Raw genomic sequence first — 20,779 nt, 5'->3', positions numbered from 1 at the left:
GGGAAAAGTTAAAAAAATAGCATAGCTATGAATTTCATTTTTTCTTTAGTCTTGTTGTGGTGTCTATCCTTGTGAGTCTTTTTGTGAATTCTGCATGGTTTTTTGTCTTTGTTTAAAGTCCCTTTGTTTAACCCTTTAACAGTTCCTAAAAGAAATCTGTCTTTATAAATCAGCTCAGCTAGAACAACAAAGTAAAAATTAATTAGATGGAAGGGAAGCTATGGAGTTTAACAAATGACAGGTGGATTTTTTTGAACCTTCCAGATGGATTGGACCTTCTACATTCTACAGTTAAACACTAGCTTGTATTCTCAGCTATTGGCATGAAACTTGATTCTAAGGGACATATCTTCTAAATAATCTAAGCATTCGTTTTAAGAATATTGAATCTTCTTATCATGTTTTGATTCTTTAACCTTGTAGGGTATGGATGGTCCAGTTGGTCCACATGGTCTTGCAGGTCCAAAAGGAGACAGGGTGAGTGCCTAACTGCCTATTAAGACTTTCTTATATGTCTTAATAATTTTTTCCTGAGAAATGTGATCACTTCAGTGAAAACTGAATAAAGTTTATTGCACTAGCCATAGGCCATGTCATCAACAACATACAACCTTTATAAACACATTCCAATACAAATCAAACCCATTCAAAATTTAAAAAACTAGATCTTTAAAATTTTGCTGGCAGAAACCTAACAGTAGTATGTGTCATCCTTAACCTTCTCCCTTTCCCTATCTGGATTCCAACGAGGATTTTGCTACTCTGTCTCTGATCTTTTGGGCTGCAATTGCAAATGTGGCTACTTTTAGTGTTATATTTTTGTCATAATCTGCTAACAAGTCACCGATCACGGCCGATTCTTGCCATGCTGCCCTTTCTTCAAGGAGTATTCCCAGGAGATTTTTTCTGGGATCATTATACAGAGGGCAGTGTAATAGATCACTTCAGTGTGTTTAGCTGTATTCATTATGTGAGATAAAAGGTAAAGGTTTCCCCCTTACATTAAGTCTAGTTGTGTCCAACTCTGTGTGCTCAATGACATAATAAAAGAACCAAGGTTAAAAATTCTGTTCGTTTTTTTCTCTAGCACAAATGCATAACAAGTGTTTAAACTTTGACTGATAGTTTAGCATTATTATTTCTTTTGCTATTATTTGATTTATCTATAAGCAACATGGCTAGTTTAAAAGGCATCAGCAGATATTATACAGTATCTCAAATCATCTCTTAAAATCTGAGAAAAGATCCATAAAATAACAGTCTGGGAAGTGGCTTGTTCCTTGCTCTGAGAAACAGTGTTCCTTATACATAGAAGTACACGCAAAAATGTGCTTATAATCCCAGGAACTCTGATATATTTGCATGCATGTCCATGTTGAGGCACATCAGCATTTCATCATTCATGGATGATGAAAAATGGCTCCTGCTTTATAGCACCTCCCCAAAAAGTTCAAGTTTTTTTTTGTTCTGCAACTTCCAGAATTCCTCAGATGATGTATCTCTAATACTGTATGTTGTTCTGAGTTTTGAAAGCAGGATATGATACATATGAAATAAATAGACAAGCTACCATTCGGAGTGAACATTTGTGATATTTATATTTTAGGGTGAAAAGGGAATTCCAGGAGATCCTGGGCCCAGAGGACCGTATGGCTTACCTGTAAGTCAATGACAGAAAGTACTATTATGTGAAAACTATAATTATTTCTGGGTTTTAATGGATATTTGTCAAAGAAAAAATGTCATTAGCAAAGGGTCATTACTTATAAGGTCATCTCTTATCTTGATTTAGACAAATTAGGCAAACTTCTCTGGGAAAATAATAGAGAAGGTCTGACAATAATGACAAAAGTGGCTGTTTTTTAGAACTCCTACCGGTTCCCTCCTTTTTATAATTCCTACCGTTTTCATTGTTATATGTTTTATGGCCTTGTATATGCATTATTACTTTTCTCTCTAGGCTCCAGAATGTAATGGTGGGAATTCAAGCAAATAAAATATATTTGAAGGATGTTTTCTCTCTTCAACAACTCAAATGTCTCCCAAGATTTTATTAATGCAAATATTTTGCCAGAGCATCACAATTCCATTCCAAATGACTTGTGCAAAGATATTTTGTTCTGTGAGATTTTAGAAATAATAGTTTTGGATATTGCATGATTCTTGAATTTTGTTCAGTATACATAGCTTTCTGCCATATACTGTCCATATACCTTATGATTAGAGTGCCCAGTAGACTTGTGCATGGATCTGTTTTAGCCATTTTCCTTCAGCTTCTTCAATTTCTCCAGATGACCATAATGGCAAGGGCTCAGCCGCCATGATTTTTCACCCAAAACAGCCCCTGTGGGTGCTGGGTGCAGCTTCTTTCTTTCTATTTGGGAGTACGTGGTGCATGCTTCCTTAACCCTGTTCCTCAAACCCAGGCTCATTTGAAAGGAAGAAAGAACATGGTCTCAGGAAGGGGGCTTCCTTAACTCAGTTGCTCAAACCCAGAATCCCTTGAAGGGAGGAAAGGAAAGGGTCCCAGAAAGGGTGTTTCCTTAACCCTGTTTCTCAAACCCAGGACCTTTTGAAAGGAAGAAAGTAAAGGAACACAGGAACGGAAAAGGGAGCCATGTAAGTTCCCCATTGCTGCCAATTGGCCGGATTTTTCCGGATCTTTTGACTGCCTAGGTGAAAACAGATTTTTCTGTTAACCAATTTTCAGGAGGCCCCCGAAAACAGATTTGGGTACCCAATGAAATTCCGATACCAAAAAGGGATCACATTCCAGCCAAATTGCACAAGCCTAGTGCCCAGTATAGCAATTGAAAAAAGATACCATTTTTTTGGCATTTTATTGAATAATGTACATTTTACTGAATGATGTGTTATGTCCTTCAATACATAGAGGTGTTCTTCTATGCAACTCCTTTGAAGTATTTTTATGGATTGGAAGGGCTGCTGGAGGAGAAGAAATCTCTTCTTTTTCCATTAGTAGCTGCCAAGTGCATACTTGTTCATGCACAGAACTCTCCTCATAAGAATCCAACCAGGTGATCTAAGAACCATGCTTATATTCACCTCTGTATTGTGAACAAAGATGTATTCTGCTAAGTCAACATTTGAAAGCATAAGAGTAATTAATCACTAGATGAAATTATTGTGGCTAATTTTAACTTTCTTCTTTATAGAAGTACAAATTCGGCTAGTTCATTTTCAGTGTTAGTGAAGTTGTGTAGCATATTTTTTCCCCTCTAACCGTGGCCATGTATGCATATGAATATCTGGGGAGAAACTAGTAGTCACATTGGTATCTGGTGTGACATCGACATATAAAGATATTTCCATTGATTTTTTAGGGTATCATTGCTTCAGAAAATAATCTACTTAAATTTCCCTTCTATCCCAATTATAATGGAAATTTTCATCCTTTCCCACCTGCATACTCACACACAAAATTACTTTACAGATCGCAAAAGATAAATCAACCTGTATACTTGTTTCCGATGTGCCTTCAGAATAAATAAATAAACCTTTTTCAAGAATGAAAACCTGTTTTTTTATTAGACAATAAAAATTAGGAAATCAACTCTCCATCTTCTCCCATCTATCTCACATACACACATCTCACACAATCATGCATTCTTTCCCATAGCCCAGTAAGCCCTTGGGAAATCATCCTACACACAGGCTGTGAAACCCAAACAATATACCAAACATCTACAAAGTCTTGCATTGAAAATATAGTGGGATTAGAACTCAATAAAGATTTATTTTCCCTCCAAGCGGCCCAAAATATTAATGTAGTCTTGGATGGGTTTCATGTCTTTTTCTGTTCGTGTTTAGATTGTGTAAATATATCTACACATACTGAATGAGTTCTTAGTATATCAAATGTTGATCCTTGGGAAACAATGCCAAATCCCGAATGACCTAAAGACCCAAATGGTTTAAGATCAGGCAACCATACACATCAGTGAGCACATACAGACCAAGGAGTTGTCACAGGGCCTTTGTGCACATTTCTCTACTCTGTAACATTACCCACGGCTAAAAATTGGATGGCAAATGCCATTTTCACTCAAAGCGTATCTCTAAGGTATGCACATTTGCCCTTTAGAGGTGATTCCAGATTTTGGGATTCATAGCAAACAAAAGGGTTCATAGGCACCTCCTACTTCAAAACAATAAAAACCAACTCCAAAAGGAATGGCAAGTGACCAGAACATCACTGCAGCAAGTGGTTGCAGAAAATGGTGGACATGTGACATGTCAAGGTGGTCTGAAAATAGTCCTCTGATCTTCTATGCTGACACCAAATTGAGGTAGTGGGCTGAGGATGTCTTGCCATTTACATTGAAATTTAGCTAACTTCATGAGGATTATTTATTGATCATGTCAGAAGCAAATTGAGAGTACAGTTATAATGTACTTTAAAAACCACAAACATGAGGATATAGGAATGTAGGCATTGTGGATTCTGGTTATTTCAAAAATTGCACAGATATACCTTCCTATAAATGGCAGAAGTTCTATTGCCCCACCTTTAGAATTCTTCCCACCTCTCCCCACAGTACACCAGACACCAAACTTGGTAAACTTTGACAAACCCATTTGCCCCCACACTGCCTAAATTACATATATAGCTGAGTGTGATAGACATTAATGGTAGACTGTATTTCAATTTAATTGCTATTTAATTAATGTTGTAATTTTGTTAATAAAGGATATTGTGTGTACAAAAGAGGTTAAAAGAGAAGGAGTGTCTTAGGTCATGTTCCTGTTCCTGTTTGGGTTGAAGAATGGTTGAGGAAATGATAGGCTGAGAATGTGTTTGTTGTTGCAGTGAAGGGATTTTAACTGAAGATTTCCTGGTTCAAACGGGCACTCTAAAGCAGTGGTTCTCGGCCTCTGGGTCCCCAGGTGTTTTGGCCTAGAACTCCCAGAAATCCCAGCCAGTTTACCAGCTGTTAGGATTTCTGGAATGTGAAGTCCAAAACATCTGGGGACCCACAGGTTGAGAACCATGGTTCTAAATCATTTGCATATCTGCATTTTCAAGCAATATCCCCATTCTGGGAACTATGCAAGCCTTCTCTGGCAGAGGAATATGGGGGTAGGAATTCCAACCCAGTTCTGGTATGAAGAAAAATCAAATGTTTGCAGGCATTTTAGAGGCTAGATGGAGTTATTTCCCACATGCCTAAAAACAGACAGAGATTGCTGTTGAACATTTGAAGCAAAAATAGTAGGCACCTTCAAAAACTTAGTGGGGTGAGAAGACCCTTGGTGGTTGAAAGAACATCCTTGGCCAGGCATGAACCATGGGTACCATATTAGCGACTTCATCAGTATAATTTTAAACTGATTTGAAGGGATACGACTTGGAGGATATTAGCTTGCTTTCAAACCTTATTGAAAATCAGGTTTCATATGAAAGTGCAGGATTATCTGTGGCTGTTCTGAACAACCTGAAAGGGAGCAAATTGTTTCCTCGAGGCATTCACCCTGCCTAGTTTCCAACAGAACTCACAACCTCTGAGGATGCCTGCCATAGAAGTGGGTGAAACACCATGAGAGAAGGCTTCTAGAACAAGGCCATGCAACCTGGAAAATTCACAGCAACCCAATATTCACTTTGTTTGCAAGTTTGTTAATGTTCCTGGATGTTTGTTGTTCATTCGTTCAGTCGTCTCCGACTCTTCGTGACCTCATGGACCAGCCCACGCCAGAGTTCCCTGTCGGCCGTTACCACCCTCAGCTCCCTCAAGGTCAGTCCAGTCACTTCAAGGATGCCATCCATCCATCTTGCCCTTGGTCGGCCCCTCTTCCTTTTGCCTTCCATTTTCCCCAGCATAATTGTCTTCTCTAGGTTTTCCTGTCTCCTCATGATGTGGCCAAAGTACTTCAACTTTGTCTCTAGTATCTTTCCCTCCAGTGAGCAGCCGGGCTTTATTTCCTGGAGGATGGACTGGTTGGATCTTCTCGCAGTCCAAGGCACTCTCAGCACTTTCCTCCAACACCACAGCTCAAAAGCATCGATCTTCCTTCGCTCAGCCTTCCCTAAGGTCCAGCTCTCACATCCGTAGGTTACTACAGGGAATACCATGGCTTTGACTAGGCGGATCTTTGTTGCCAGTCTGATGTCTCTACTCTTTACTATTTTATCGAGACTGGACATTGCTCTCCTCCCAAGAAGTAAGCGTCTTCTGATTTCCTGGCTACAGTCTGCATCTGCAGTAATCTTTGCACCTAGAAATACAAAGTCTGTCACGGCCTCCACGGTTTCTCCCTCTATTTTCCAGTTGTCTATCATTCTTGTTGCCATAATCTTGGTTTTTTTGACATTTAGCTGCAACCCGGCTTTTGCGCTTTCTTCTTTCACCTTGATTAGAAGGCTCCTCAGCTCCTCCTCGCTTTCGGCCATCAGAGTGGTGTCATCTGCATATCTGAGGTTGTTAATGTTTCTTCCAGCAATTTTCACCCCAGCTTTGCATTCATCCAGCCCCGCACATCGCATGATGTGTTCTGCATACAAGTTAAAAAGGTTGGGTGAGAGGATGCAGCCTTGCCGTACGCCTTTCCCAATCTTGAACCAGTCTGTTGTTCCGTGGTCAGTTCTGACTGTTGCTACTTGGTCCTTATACAGATTCCTCAGGAGAGAGACAAGGTGGCTTGGGATGCCCATCTCACCAAGAACTTGCCACAATTTATTATGATCCACACAGTCAAAGGCTTTAGAATAGTCAATGAAGCAGAAGTAGATGTTTTTCTGAAACTCCCTGCATTTCTCCATTATCCAGCGGATGTTGGCAATCTGGTCTCTCGTTCCTCTGCCTTTTCTAAACCCAGCTTGAACATCTGGCAACTCTCGCTCTATGTATTGCTGGAGTCTTCCTTGCAGGATCTTGAGCATTACCTTACTGGCATGAGAAATAAGGGCCACTGTACGGAAGTTTGAGCAGTCTTTCGCATTTCCCTTTTTTGGTATGGGGATATAAGTTGATTTTTTCCAGTCTGATGGCCATTCCTGTGTTTTCCATATTTGCTGGCAAATGGCATGCATCACCTTGACAGCATCATCTTTTAAGATTTTAAACAGTTCAGCTGGGATCCCGTCGTCTCCTGCTGCCTTGTTGTTAGCAATGCTTCTTAAGGCCCATTCAACCTCACTCCTCAGGATGTCTGGTTCTAATTCATTCACCACACCGTCAAAACTATCCTCGATATTATTATCCTTCCTATACAGATCTTCTGTATAGTCTCGCCACCTTCTCTTGATCTCTTCAGCTTCTGTTAGGTCCCTGCCATCTTTGTTTCTTATCATACCAATTTTTGCCTGAAATTTACCTCCAATGTTTCTAATTTTCTGGAAGAGGTCTCTTGTCCTTCCTATTCTGTTGTCTTCTTCCACTTCCATGCATTGCTTATTTAAAAATAGTTCCTTATCTCTTCTGGCTAACCTCTGGAATTGCGCATTTAACTGGGCATATCTCCCCTTATCCCTGTTTCCTTTTGCTTTCCTCCTTTCTTGGGCTACTTCCAGTGTCTCAGCAGACAACCATTTTGCCTTCTTGGTTTTCTTTTTCTTTGGAATGTACTTTGTTGCCGTCTCCTGAACAATGTCTCGTACTTCTGTCCATAGTTCTTCTGGGACTCTGTTTACTAAATCTAGTCCTTCAAATCTGTTCTTCACTTCCACTGTATATTCGCTAGGAATGTTAGTGAGATCATATCTAACTGGTCTGTGTATTTTCCCTGATCTCTTTAGTTTTATTCTAAATTGGGCAATAAGAAGTTCGTGATCTGAGCTACAGTCAGCCCCAGGTCTTGTTTTCACCGACTGGATGGATGTCCACCACCTTTGGCTGCATAGGATGTAGTCAATCTGATTTCGGTGCTGACCATCTGGTGAGGTCCATGTATAAAGCCGTCTTTTAGGTTGTTGGAAGAGAGTGTTTGTTATACACAGCGAGTTTTCCTGGCAAAATTCTATCAGCCTGCGTCCTGCTTCATTTTGTTCTCCCAGACCATGCTTGCCTGTGATCCCAGTTGTCATTTGACTTCCCACCTTGGCATTCCAGTCTCCTGTAATGAAAATAATGTCTCTTTTTGGTGTATTATCCAGTAGGTCCTGCAGATCCTCATAGAACTGATCTACTTCTGCTTCTTCAGCAGCTGTGGTTGGGGCGTATATTTGGATCACTGTGATGTTGAAAGGCTTTCCTTGCACTCGAATTGAGATCATTCTGTCATTTTTTGGGTTGTATCCAAGCACCGCTTTAGCGAATTTCTTATTAATTATGAAGGCTACTCCATTTCTTCGATGTTCCTCTTGTCCACAGTAGTAGATCTGGTGGTCATCTGATGTGAAGTGGCCCATTCCAGTCCATTTCAGTTCGCTGACCCCCAGAATGTCTATCTTTAGTCTTGACATCTCACCAATAACAACATCCAACTTGCCCTGGCTCATAGATCTTACATTCCAGGTTCCTATGGTGTGTTGATCTTTAGAGCATCGGATTCGTCGTTCACCTCCAGTACCGTCGGCCGCTAGCCTTCCTTTCGGCTTTGAGCTAGCTGCGTCATCACATCTGGGGCTAGTTGAACTTATCCTCTGCTCCTCCCCAGTAGCATTTTGGCCATCTTCCGACCTGGGAGTCCCATCTTCCAATGGCATACCGACATATCTCTGGTTGTACTGATCCATTTAGTTTTCTTGGCAAGGATACTGGGGTGGTTTGCCGTTGCCTTCCCCAGGGATCACGCTTGGTCTGACCTCTCTGCCACGACCGTCCCGTCTTGGGTGGCCCTTCACGGTTTCGCTCATGACATCATTGAGGTGCTCAAGCTCCAGCGCCCCGACAAGGCGGTGATCCTTTGCTGGAGTCCTGGATGTTTAGGCACTTTGTAAAAGAGCTGCCTCTTCCACAAAACATTAAAAACAGACAACTTATTGTTTGCAAGTTGCATGGTACCTCTGGGACAGTCATGAATTTGTAAACAATGTCTGTACCTTGCATGACATGTTTAGGTGAGAAAACAAGGCTATTTGCTGTAATATATAGTAAATATAATATGCTCTTAATATCCTCTGAGGTTTGGGTCCAGGACACATACACACATGGGGATGTCAAAAAAATCTGTGGATGCTTAAGTCCCATAGTAAAATTGTGTTCCTTATATAGAATGGTAACATCTGGGTCTACTTTTTGGAATTTTTAAAAATATCTTTTCTAGCCATGGCTCATGGAGTTTGTGGATACAAAATTCATGGATACAGAGGGCTAACTGTTGTCTTCAATGATCATGCCTAGTGCAACTCATTATCATAATGTAATTGAATCCCTGAACATCCTAGACTGTGCTCCTGATCCTTAAAGGGAGATCAAGAACAACTTGAACAGTACCCCCCCACCCCCCCCCCACCCCCCACTATCCAGAATGGGGAAAAACATTGATTTTATAAGCTGTCATCCAATCTGTTACCAACACTAGAAGCCAGTTTAACAATTCCACAATTCCATCTTATTCATTTTGTATATGAAACTTCATGTCCATAATAGTGCCTCAAAGCAATTTGCCCATGACTGGCCTAAACTGTAATCATTTCAATGATTTGTTGTTACACCAGACACAAGATTTCAAGTGGAAGGTTCTGTTTTGTGCTCAGTATATTTGTTGCACATCTGAACAGTCCTGGCAGATATCTCAGGCAACCCGAATGAAGAGTTGCAGAGCTTAACATAATTAATATGGTTCTTTAATAGGGAAAAGATGGCGAACCTGGCCTCGATGTAAGTAATATTTACCATCCCTTTATTTGTGTGGTAGGTGAGATTTGTTTCAAGTAACAACTGCATGCTTGGAGCATGTTGATATTTTTCCCATTTGATGTGCATGACATTCATGCAGAGAATATACTAAACATTGCATTATTGTTTTCATTTTAATAATGATGGGGGAGACAAATGAAAACTTTTGAGTGTGTGAAGAGAACAGTACAGGTCTTATCATAAATAGGGTACCACTAATAAGTGCCTGGAGCAACTGATACTAAGTAGAGTACCTCACAGATGGCCATGGAAAGTATGATATTACTCGATGGCATTATCATCTATAACAGTGGTTCTCAACTTGTGTGTCCCCAGATGTTTTGCCTTCAACTCCCAGAAATTTTAACAGCTGGTAAACTGTCTGGGAATTCTGGAAGTTGTAGGCCAAAACACCTGGGCACCCACAGGTTGAGAACCACTGATCTATAGAGACCTACAAATAAAGTCAACAGTGGGTTGTTGTAGGTTTTTCTGGGCTATATGGCCATGTTCTAGAGGCATTTTCTCCTGACGTTTCACCTGCATCTATGGCAAGCATCCTCAGAGATAGTGAGGATCTGAGGATGCTTGCTATAGATGCAGGCGAAACGTCAGGAGAAAATGCCTCTAGAACATGGCCATATAGCCCGGAAAAACCTACAACAACCCAGTGATTCCGGCCATGAAAGCCTTCGACAAAGTCAACAGTGTTGAAAATGCAACTCTATGGAACTGCATGACTGCATTAGTTGCAACAACACTTAAAAGATACTGGCAATCTTCACCATAGATACACAGGCCACAAACAGCAAGGTTGAATTGCATGTTAAAAAATGTAATCTCATAGAAGGTTGTTTTACTCCAATGCATTATACATGGAGCACTTGTGTTTCCAGACTGCTATAATGCATGCATTAATAACAGATTTAGTTCTCAAGAAATAGTTTGCAGTCTGATGTTCCATGGTTTTCCATGGAAAAAAATCAGTATAATCCTTTCGCCAATCAATTTGGCATCCAAGATGCCTAGCTAAAGCAATGTTTAACACTGCCAGAAGTAATTTGCATGTAGGAAATAGATATAACTTAGATATATGTAGGCATTTTCAATATCTCTGTTGTGCAGAATATGGCCTTTTTAAAAAAACCAAATTTATTTGGCGAAATATTTGTGCTCTGTGTGTTTGTGTGTTTGCATATCCTTCAATTGCACAATAAAGACAAACTCACATAAGCCAACAGAGGTAATTTTGTTCGTTTTTTATAGGGCTTCCCTGGGCCTCGTGGAGAAAAGGGTGATGTAGGAGAAAGGGGAGAAAAGGTGACCTCAATTCTATTAACTGTTGTTTGATTACTTAGCCTAGTCAGCTATTCTGTCCCAGTCCTATAATTTGTCCCATTAAGCCTGACCGTTCCTCCTTCTGTGTGCCAAAAGCCATGTCATGGATCTTTGCTAGACAAAGTCATCTGTCAGAATGTGAAACAAAGCTTCCACACAGATCCCAAAAGGTCAGCGGTTTCCATAATGGGAGAGGAAAGGCTTTCTCCTTCCAAGACTCCTGACAGTCTGTGTTTGTTTATACAGTCGTTACCGACAAGAGACATTGGAGTAGCAACAAGATAGGAGCCAGTGGCCCAGACTGACAGCTCATGTAAATCAATATAGGCCTATCGACTTCAATTAAGTGTGTGGTGTATTTATACCTTGTAAGCATTTGGTCCATCACTTGAGAAGATGGAAGCTAAACTAAAAACACTTTTGAGATAATCCAAGGAGAGCTAGGCAGTCCTATTGAAAGTCATGGTGAGAGCACAATTCAGCAAATTAGTTCTTTAAAAGGAGCTCTTGTGCAATACAAAACATTTGTGCTTTTCTAGGCTCGTTTGTGCCAGTCTTTATGCATTTTTTTCACTGTACATGCAATGAGGGTGAAGGATAGCTCAGAACTATTGCACAAACAAGGCATTCAATATTACGTATGGTGTGCAGATCTAACAAACCATGCAATTGGCCTTCAGGCATGGTTCCACGTTCCCCCTCCATGCAGTTTGTACATAGAGACCAATCAGTTTTGGGGGATTTTTCTTGAAACTGAGCAATTATTTGCTATCTTTATATTTTGCATAATTGTATTAAAATGTAGGTCATTTTGTGATTAGGAAAGAAAGTAAATGTCTTGAAAGATTGTTGGGTGGTAGCAATTGTAATATATGGCAGCAAAACCAAGAAAGAGTCTAGGAATCCTAAAGTTTTCTTTGGCATAAAGTTTCAACACTTGCAAGACCTGGGTTTCTGTCCAAGAAAGCTTATGCCAAAGAAAATGAATTAGTTTTCTGAGGTATTATTAGACTTTTTGTTGGTTTTAAAGAGAGAAGGAAATTAAATAATAGCACAAGCCCTCCTTTCTTGAGCCAAAGCAATTGTTCGGCTCTATGAAATGACCATACCAGCAAATCATGTATGCATTCTTCTTGTATATGCAGAATTCTTCTGCTACTGAAGTAAATGCACTTGTGTGGCAGCTCTTTATGTTGATAGAGAACTCTAAACCTTTGAGTTGGGAATATTTCCGATTTCCCTTATCCCGGAACTTTGAAAGTTTTCAGAGGTTTTTTTTTGTTTTTTTTTTGGATTTCAAAAAACTGTTTTGGAAGCCAGCTCTCAAAATCTAGAAGGTGCAATCCAAATATGTAACGATGCCTCATTTCTATTAAAGTATGGTTAGACTTACTGTGCAAACATGAAACCACAGGTAGTAGTGAATAATAATCATAATCATAATCATAATAATAAAACATTATTTCTATACTGCTCCATCTCTCTGAGGGGACTCAGGGTGGTTTCCAACAGACAAAGCATTCAATTGCCAACAAAAACATACAGAATAACCTTAATAAAACATTAACTTAATACTAGTAAAACAGTCATGTACATTAAAAACAGTTCCATTAGTATTCCACTGGGCAAAATTTGGACTACCAATGGCCAGAATTTCAGAGTGGGGCTAGACACTATGAGAGGGCTGGGCCAGGGCTAATGCTATGAAGTAACATAGGGCTGGGGGAGTGGGTAAAGTGCAGAGCAGGGTCCTAACTAATGGCCAGGGTAGGGCCTAGGGTGACTCTTTTCCAAGGCCCACTGGACAGTTATAGGGAGGCTGGGCCAGGCCTAGTACCACAAGGTAGGATAGGACTGGGGAAATGGGTAAAGTGCAGAACAAGGTCCTAACTGATGGCCAGGGTAGGGCTTGGGGCATCTGGTCCAGATTTGTAATCTGGATAGTCAGATTTTACTCCCAGGGAAGGCTTCACTATGCTAATGTCCATGTCTAATATATAACCTCAGGCTGAGGAGATGCATGCAACCTTTGAGGCATGGGCCACATTTCAGCTGTGCTCCACCCTTTTCAGGGATAATGACGCAGCAAAGGAAGTAATATGGGACCAGGAAGTAAAAAAAGATGTACTGCACAGTAAAAGTAATAATTTTAGAGGCATGTATGGGACAAGAGAAATTGTACCAGAATCTAGTTTAGTACTTTATATAATGAGTTACTTCAGGTTGGAGCTTTAATTCTTCAGATCTGAACAAGTGATGTCTCCATTCAGTTCGTTTTTAAAGGCTTGGGAATCATTTACTATGATGAGAAAAAAGCAATTGTGTCTAGTTTTCTTGTGGTTGATAGTACTGGATGAAATGGACAAGTACAGTAACATTTTTCTGAGGATGTGAACCATGGCCAATTTCAGTTAAACAGAGGTAGAAGGTGAAATCTTTGGATGTTTTTGTTTGTTTGTTGGGCATGCATATATGTTGAAATTGGATGAAATGTCTTGGCATAGCAAGAAGGAATTAAGATTGTGAAATACTAGACAAAAGTATAGCACTTAGGTGGTTACAAATAAAAACAATATATTATTGTGGAATGGAGGACTGATCTTGCTTCTTCAGCCTGTAGCACATACAAATATTTACATACACATTTGACTTGGGAAAAATGTTACAGTATATATGCTGGCCCAGCAAATCATAGTCTTTCTCAACTCTATTGTTGGGGGAAAGGCCCTTTTATCACCTTTGAATTTACACAGAGGCACAGCTAGTGAATTAAACAATCAGTTTTTATAAAATGTATCGAGATTCTTTTTCAGGCAAGCAGCTGACAGAGAACGATAACCTTGAGATATAACCAAGTCATCTAAAATTGTATAGACTGCACTTGTGGTATCAGTTGATGGCTTATCCCTGAAACCAATTACCAAAATCAGCTATTGGCAGGATCTATATAGCAACCAGATTGTATTCTGTTCCCAAATTACGAATCTGCGCATTGGGATCTCCTAGGGCAGTGGTGTTAAACCTTGGCCCGCCAGGTGTTTTGGACTTCAGCTCCGATAATTCATTACCATTGAACAAGCTGGCTAGGGCTTCTGGGAATTAGAATCCTAAACATCTTGAGGGCCATACGTTTGGCACCTCAGTCCAAGGGTATAACCTTTAATCTTGACATGTCGAAGTTCCCTTTTGCTGCAGTGTTTCCTTATTCACTGGAGTCTAATTCTTGATGCAGAGCATGATGCAAACTGTGGACAGGTGGAAATTTCTCAACGTACAATAGGAAGAAAAAGAAGGGATATATGTATATTGATTCTCTAGAAGTCAATAAAATGACATTTGTTTTAATATCTTTTAAAATCCACTGATGTTTGTGCAGTAAACTCTATGCAAATTGAATCCAAATCTGAATCATTAATCAGTACTGGGAATCCTCTGCCCCTTACAACTAAACTTGAGGTTTTATTACTTCCATAATTTGTCACCATTAGCCATGCTGGTGAATGCCAATGGAAATTGAAATTTAAAAACTTGTCCCCCAAACTTGTCATGCATAAATAAGAAATAAAAAGCTAAAGATTTCCCCTTGATATTAAGTCTAGTCATGTACAACTTTGGGAGGTGGTGCTCATCATAAGCCAAAGAGCTGGTGTTGTTCGTAGATACCTCCAAGGTCATGTGGCTGGCATGACTGCATGGAGTACCGTTACCTTCCCACCGGAGCGGCACCTATTGATCTACTCACATTTGCATGTTTTCAAACTGCTAGGTTGGCAGAAGCTGGGGCTAACAGAAGGAGCTCACCCTGCTCCCAGATTCAAACTGCCAACGTTTTAGTCAGCAAGTTCAGTAGCTCAGTGGTTTTACCCACTGCGCCAGTGGGGCCACCTTAAAAAATATTTGGTGTGTAATCCCTCCAAGACATTATTTCAAAGGATTGTCAAAGTGGAACTTTGTCTTAGATACTTCTCATTTGTTTGTTTACATATTATTTAAATATTTTAGTCCCACCATCCATCATGAAATTTCATATTTAGCCACAATTATCAAGTGCACTGGTTTCCCTTTATTTTCCCTCAAGCTCTACCAGCTATTCTCTGGGGTCTTTAGCCCTGAACTATCTTTCTCTCAATACACTGTGACAACTTTGTGTTAAGCCATGTTAGTGTTTGCGTTGAGGTAGTGTATAAGTTAGAAATAAATTAGAAATAAATAAATAGTGTCTCACTCAGAGTGCCATTCAGCATACTTGTGCTTTAATTTAAGCCAACTAAAGGTAAGCCCTAGAGAGATCATTAACTCCTTTTGTGCCTCTTACAATTGTACAGAAGATATTATGTCAATAATTTCTATTAGAGAAGCAGTGCTTGAAACAAGGTTCTTGAAACAAGGTTTTCTTGTGTTGTGTCCTTTATATTCTTGATGTCTTGCTTTTTCCCCATCTCTAAAGTACTTCAAAACATTTTGGCACACAGACAAGATAGATGAATACTATTCTGTATATGATGTAATACAGTATATCTCTCCATGGAAATGTGCTTGATTCTCATTGGAATGCCTGTTCTATATGTCACATTATATCATGTGTGTGGTGTAATGTTACTTCTAGATATATATCCGCACGATAATTGATGTCTTAAGTCAACTTAAGATGAAAGCTTCTGTTGGAGTCATTAAGAGCTTGTTAGTGACTTCATAAAATTATGTATAATCTGCGTCATTCCACATTTAAAGGAAAGTGTCTCGAACATTTGTTTTTTGCTGTAATGAATGCATAGTAATTTTGGTGAAAAAAATAAGTGAATGTCCATTTGCTACCACATACCATTGTAATTCTGTCTACCTTTCCAGAGGTGCATCCATTCCTTCTCCTTTTACCTTGTAATTCCTAATAATTGCATTTGTCTTTTTTATCCTTTTCCTTACAAATTAGATACCTCCTTAGAGCCATGACCTCGACAGTCTTCCCTTGATTGCTCTTTATTTCATTTTACTAATTTCCTTCTATTTTTCCATCTCTCTAATGTCCCTAATTTGCCTTCTTTGTTCATGATGTTTTTTTTTAAAAAAAAATGAAATAAAATAGAAACATTATTAGTTTTATTGGAAACTGTTAAGTGAGCCTGAAACTCATTTACCATTGTGATTAAGTGATGACCGGGTATGAAACCTGATTTAGATTAGTCTCAAACTGTCTCTTGGACACTGAAGATGAAGTCATTTTTCTCATATGGCAATTCTACTTTTCTGAGCACTGGATTTGTTTAGTTAGATCTGTTCCATTAATTCTCATTCTGAAATTCCCATAATGCACATTTCTTTGAAAACAGTTCCCTTTTTTCCCACCACATGGCTGATTTTTACAGTTCCAACTCAGGCAGATAGTTATGACCTGGAAAAGATATATTAATTCATGGAGGGTGGCATTTTATTGTACTTCATGTTAGAAGTTCCCTTTGGGAAAGCATTAGACTATCTTAAGAGGAATAAATGTTGTGCTTTTGAATCTTTTTGAAAGATCAGAAACGAAATCCAAGTTTGATTTTTGAGACAACGAATGGCTCCTTTATAAAACTTGAAAAGAATGGGATGAAAAGAACATAGGCAAAATACTAAGGAAAAATCATTTCAGCAAAGACATATTGAAGCAAATTCATCTTATTACTACATGTCACAGATTTAATTCATCTTACTCTTTCATCTCATTCCATTTCATTCTGATTCCTATAACTATCCAGATCTGTTTGGTCATCTTAAACAAATCCTAAGCGTCTGGAGAGCGCATCCAGTCCTGAATATTGGGATGCAATATTCTTGGGACATCAGCTTCCTCAGTCATTAAGATGCCTAAATGTCTAAACAAAAACCTCATCCAGAGCAATGTATGTCACTTAAGATACATTTGGGATACCTGTACATACCAGATTCCCCATTCCTTTCTGTAATGTAGCAGTACAAAGGCATGGGCTTACCATTCCATCAAGAAGGATGAAGAAGTTTGGGTCTAAATCGCATTTCACAGTGGCAATACGGCTGAATCCTACACAATTTTTTTGTAAAAAATATGCTCATGCATATGCCAAGCATGTAGTTATGGAAAGTGCTCATTTGCAATCAGATATCACTTCAACCAGAAGAGGAAACTTTCCTTGGGAAAGAGCTGATGTCCTTGCTGTAGGAAATCAAGGCCAGATTAGCAGTCTCATGTAATATTCAGTCTGGAAAGGTTACCTTTTTGCACTACAGCTCCCTGAATTCCCAATTAGCATGGCTGGTGGCTGTGCTGGATGTAAGGTTCTCAGACCTATAGTCCAAAAAAGCAACTTTTCCAAGCTCTGGTCCATAATAATAAGATTGCGGCAGAAGCTCAGAACAACCAGACTGATTTAACTGTTGCTTATGATCATATCATAATTTATTTTTCCATATAATGCATCGTGCAAACTAGAACACAGTGGTAAGTGTCCTTTCAGCCCTCCATTGGCTATAAATATAACTATATAGAAAAAAATAAAAAAAATATTTTAAGACACCTCTTTTTTTACTTCCCTGAAAAGAATGAAACATTTTTGTTTTTATCCAAACCATTGTGTCCACAGGGGGAAAAGGGAAAGAAAGGCAAAAAGGGGCCTAAAGGGGAGAAAGGAGAACAGGGTGCCCCTGGATTAGATGCACCTTGCCCGTTGGTATGTCTCATTCATGTATTGAAAATGTCTCCTTGTATAGTAAATGTATTAGGATATCGTAATGTTAAGAGGAACAAGCTGCAGCTTTTGTGTAACATTGACATATATTCAGACAAGTTTTCTCTAATTTGTGGCATTCAGGATACTAGCTAATATAGGCCACATTTACTGACATGGCATATTTCCAAAGCTTGGATCATTGACTAGGGTATTCTGGGAGTATTACTCCAAAACAGTAACTTTTCCAATATCTGCTTATATCTTAGAACCCAATGATCAGCATTATTACTGGTCACGCTTCCTGTTGGCTTGTTCCTCTTTTCTTCCTTTAATGTTTGCTTGTTCCAGCAAAGTAAATGTGAACGATATTGTATAGTAACATTACAAGTTAATCTTTACAAACAGGGTTTCCGAGGAATTAAGGGGGAAAAGGGGGAGCCAGGCCAGCCAGGCCTGGATGGGCTGGATGCCCCTTGCCAATTGGTACAGTATTGCTCTTTCCTTCCAACCCTGCATGTGAATCCTATGTTTCTAGTCAATTATTCCCAATGTAAAGTTTATGATGCCCAGACTTTACATTCTAACATCTCCATACATGCATGTGCATGATCCGACTGGCTGCTTTGGTGACGATAACAGTATCCAGAGATCTCACATCCTACCAACATCTGCAATGTAACACTAAGCACTTTGCACCTGCAACACAACTGAGTTCTGAGTTTGTTTGACTCCAACATTTATAAGATGTCTATTTTTCCCTTTAGGAATTGTTTGTCTTTCTCCCCTCCCCTTCCCCCAGTCCTCATCACCACCATCCAAAGGGTCCTGCTGTACTCACAGCGAATGCAATCCCCTCTTTGCTGACACACAATAGGAACATGTCTCCTTTGACTGACCAACTGACCCAAGTATGCTTGCACTATGCATAAATTAGCTATATCCTTAAACATCTTCCACTTTCGAGCCTTGAGTATGTTTGAATGGGAACAATATGATTGTACAGAGAAGTGAAAACAAAAAGCCATCTCTGATCCAAAACACATCATTGTTAAAGCAGGGAAACTTCAACATAAAAAACAGTAAGAAAAGAATACCAATGTAGTGGCTAACTAAATAGAGGCAGTCCAAACCAGTAAGTTCTCTTGTCTCTATAAAGGCCTTTGAAGACTTCCTTAACTTCAAGAGAGGCTAAGCACAGAAAAGTTACCCTTTAAACTACAACCCCTAGATTGCCTGGCTAATACAATTCATGGCCATACAAAAGAATAACTCCCCATATTTAACATAATTGGGTTATCATCAATGCCCATATTCTCATAAGGCAGTGGTTCTCAATCTTTGGGTCCCCAGATGTTTTGGTCTTCAACTCCCAGAAATCCTAACAGTTGATAAACTGCCTTGGATTTCTTGGAGTTTCTAAGCCAAAACACCTGGGGACCCACAGGTTGAGAACCATTGTCATAAGGTCTCCGCTGCCTGTTTCTAGGCCTTCTTAGTCCTTAATTCTTCTCCTTCTTTTAATTGTTGCCTTTTCATCTCTTCATTCAAGAAGTGAGTAATGACTAGAGGGGAGAGATGAAACAAGATCCTCTATTTGCTTTGGTATTTTCCCCTGCACAGCTCTTAGGATTGAACCCAAATGGAGAAGACGTGCAAAGGGCCACTGCTTCCATCTATTGAAACGTCTTGGCTAAGGACTGCTCACACCCTGGATGCAAATTCATTTGTTTAATTGAATAGAGAAATAATGTACTTGCTAGGAAGGTTCTTCGTACAGTATCCTCCCTTCTCCATCGTGGATACTTTTTAAGACACAAACACACAACATGCCATGGATGCCTAAAACTGTGGATAGTATCAAACCCAATGTCAGTAATATTTTCAGACTGCAGTTGACCATGGGTAACTGAAACCATGGAAAACAAACCCACAGGTAAAGGGGGACTCCATATTTTTGAACTGCAGTTTTTTGCTGGTATCTAAAGCCACATAAAATGAACCCATAAATTGGAGTGAGCTGTTGTACAGATAGAACCACGGTGCTGATTTCAATGTGAACATATAATATTGGCTGCCTGTGAACTCCTTCAGTATGTTCAGTATAAAGGAATCCTCCAGGCACATATATATAATTCTATTATGCAAAAATATTACCCTGATATCGATATTAGGAACTGATTTTTTAAAAGTTATTTTTATTGAGAATAAAAATTAGCTCTTTAAGATTAGGAGCAGAAAAAAAAGAGAGCAACTGTAAAAAATAGTTATTTTCATCTTGTTTACATAAAAAGAGTGGGAACAATAAGTTTCAGTAAAGTAAAGTAGGAAGAAAAGAAAAAGAGTTTAAAAAAAGAGTGAGTAGGGGTTGGTAGAGTACTTCCAGGTCCCTCCAGGATATAGAAACGTCGCATTTCTCTTGTCTGTTTGCTTTTATCGCCAGCTTCGTATTGATAATTCCTTTGAGCTTCGTTCATAAATTTCTAATATAAATTTCTTTATTTTCCCCTTTTACAAATTTCAAAAATTCTTTCCAATCAGTTCTGTAAAATTTTACATATTATGTAAAATCTTTTGAGTCAGTATGTCCATGTTCATTATATCCATTACTTTTATCACCCATTGCTCGACTGTGTGTATTTCCTTAGATCTCCATACTTTGGCCAAGGTCATTCTCGCAGCCATTGTTAGGTAAAAGAAGACCTTATCCATGTTCTTATCCACTTTAAAATCCGCGACCCCTAATAACAAGGATTCTGGTTTTGGATCTGAACTGATTTCAGAACTGATTTTTAATGTATAAAATAAGCACTTCAGTCAGAATGTTCCATTAAGCCAGTGGTTTTCAACTTGTAAGTCCCCAGATGTTTTGGCCTTCAACTCCCAGAAATCCTAATAGCTGGTAAACTGACTGGGATTTCTGGTAGTTGTAGGCCCAAACACCTGGAGACCCACAAGTTG

General features: G+C 39.3%; 1 protein-coding gene across 1 annotated transcript in view; it reads left to right on the top strand.

The window, feature by feature from the left end:
• Positions 1-20,779, top strand: part of COL25A1 (collagen type XXV alpha 1 chain) — a 362,960-nt gene that overhangs the window by 330,537 nt on the left and 11,644 nt on the right. Inside the window, exons 32-36 of the mRNA XM_060779107.2 lie at positions 424-477; positions 1,607-1,660; positions 9,756-9,782; positions 11,067-11,120; positions 18,227-18,304. Of these exons, the coding sequence (XP_060635090.2) occupies positions 424-477; positions 1,607-1,660; positions 9,756-9,782; positions 11,067-11,120; positions 18,227-18,304 (267 nt within the window). The remainder of the gene's footprint in view (positions 1-423; positions 478-1,606; positions 1,661-9,755; positions 9,783-11,066; positions 11,121-18,226; positions 18,305-20,779) is intronic.

This window comes from Anolis sagrei, chromosome 5 (assembly GCF_037176765.1).
Source record: "Anolis sagrei isolate rAnoSag1 chromosome 5, rAnoSag1.mat, whole genome shotgun sequence".
Taxonomy (NCBI): domain Eukaryota; kingdom Metazoa; phylum Chordata; class Lepidosauria; order Squamata; family Dactyloidae; genus Anolis; species Anolis sagrei.
Note: the sequence above shows the minus strand (reverse complement) of the source record. Positions and strands in the feature narration are given on the sequence as shown.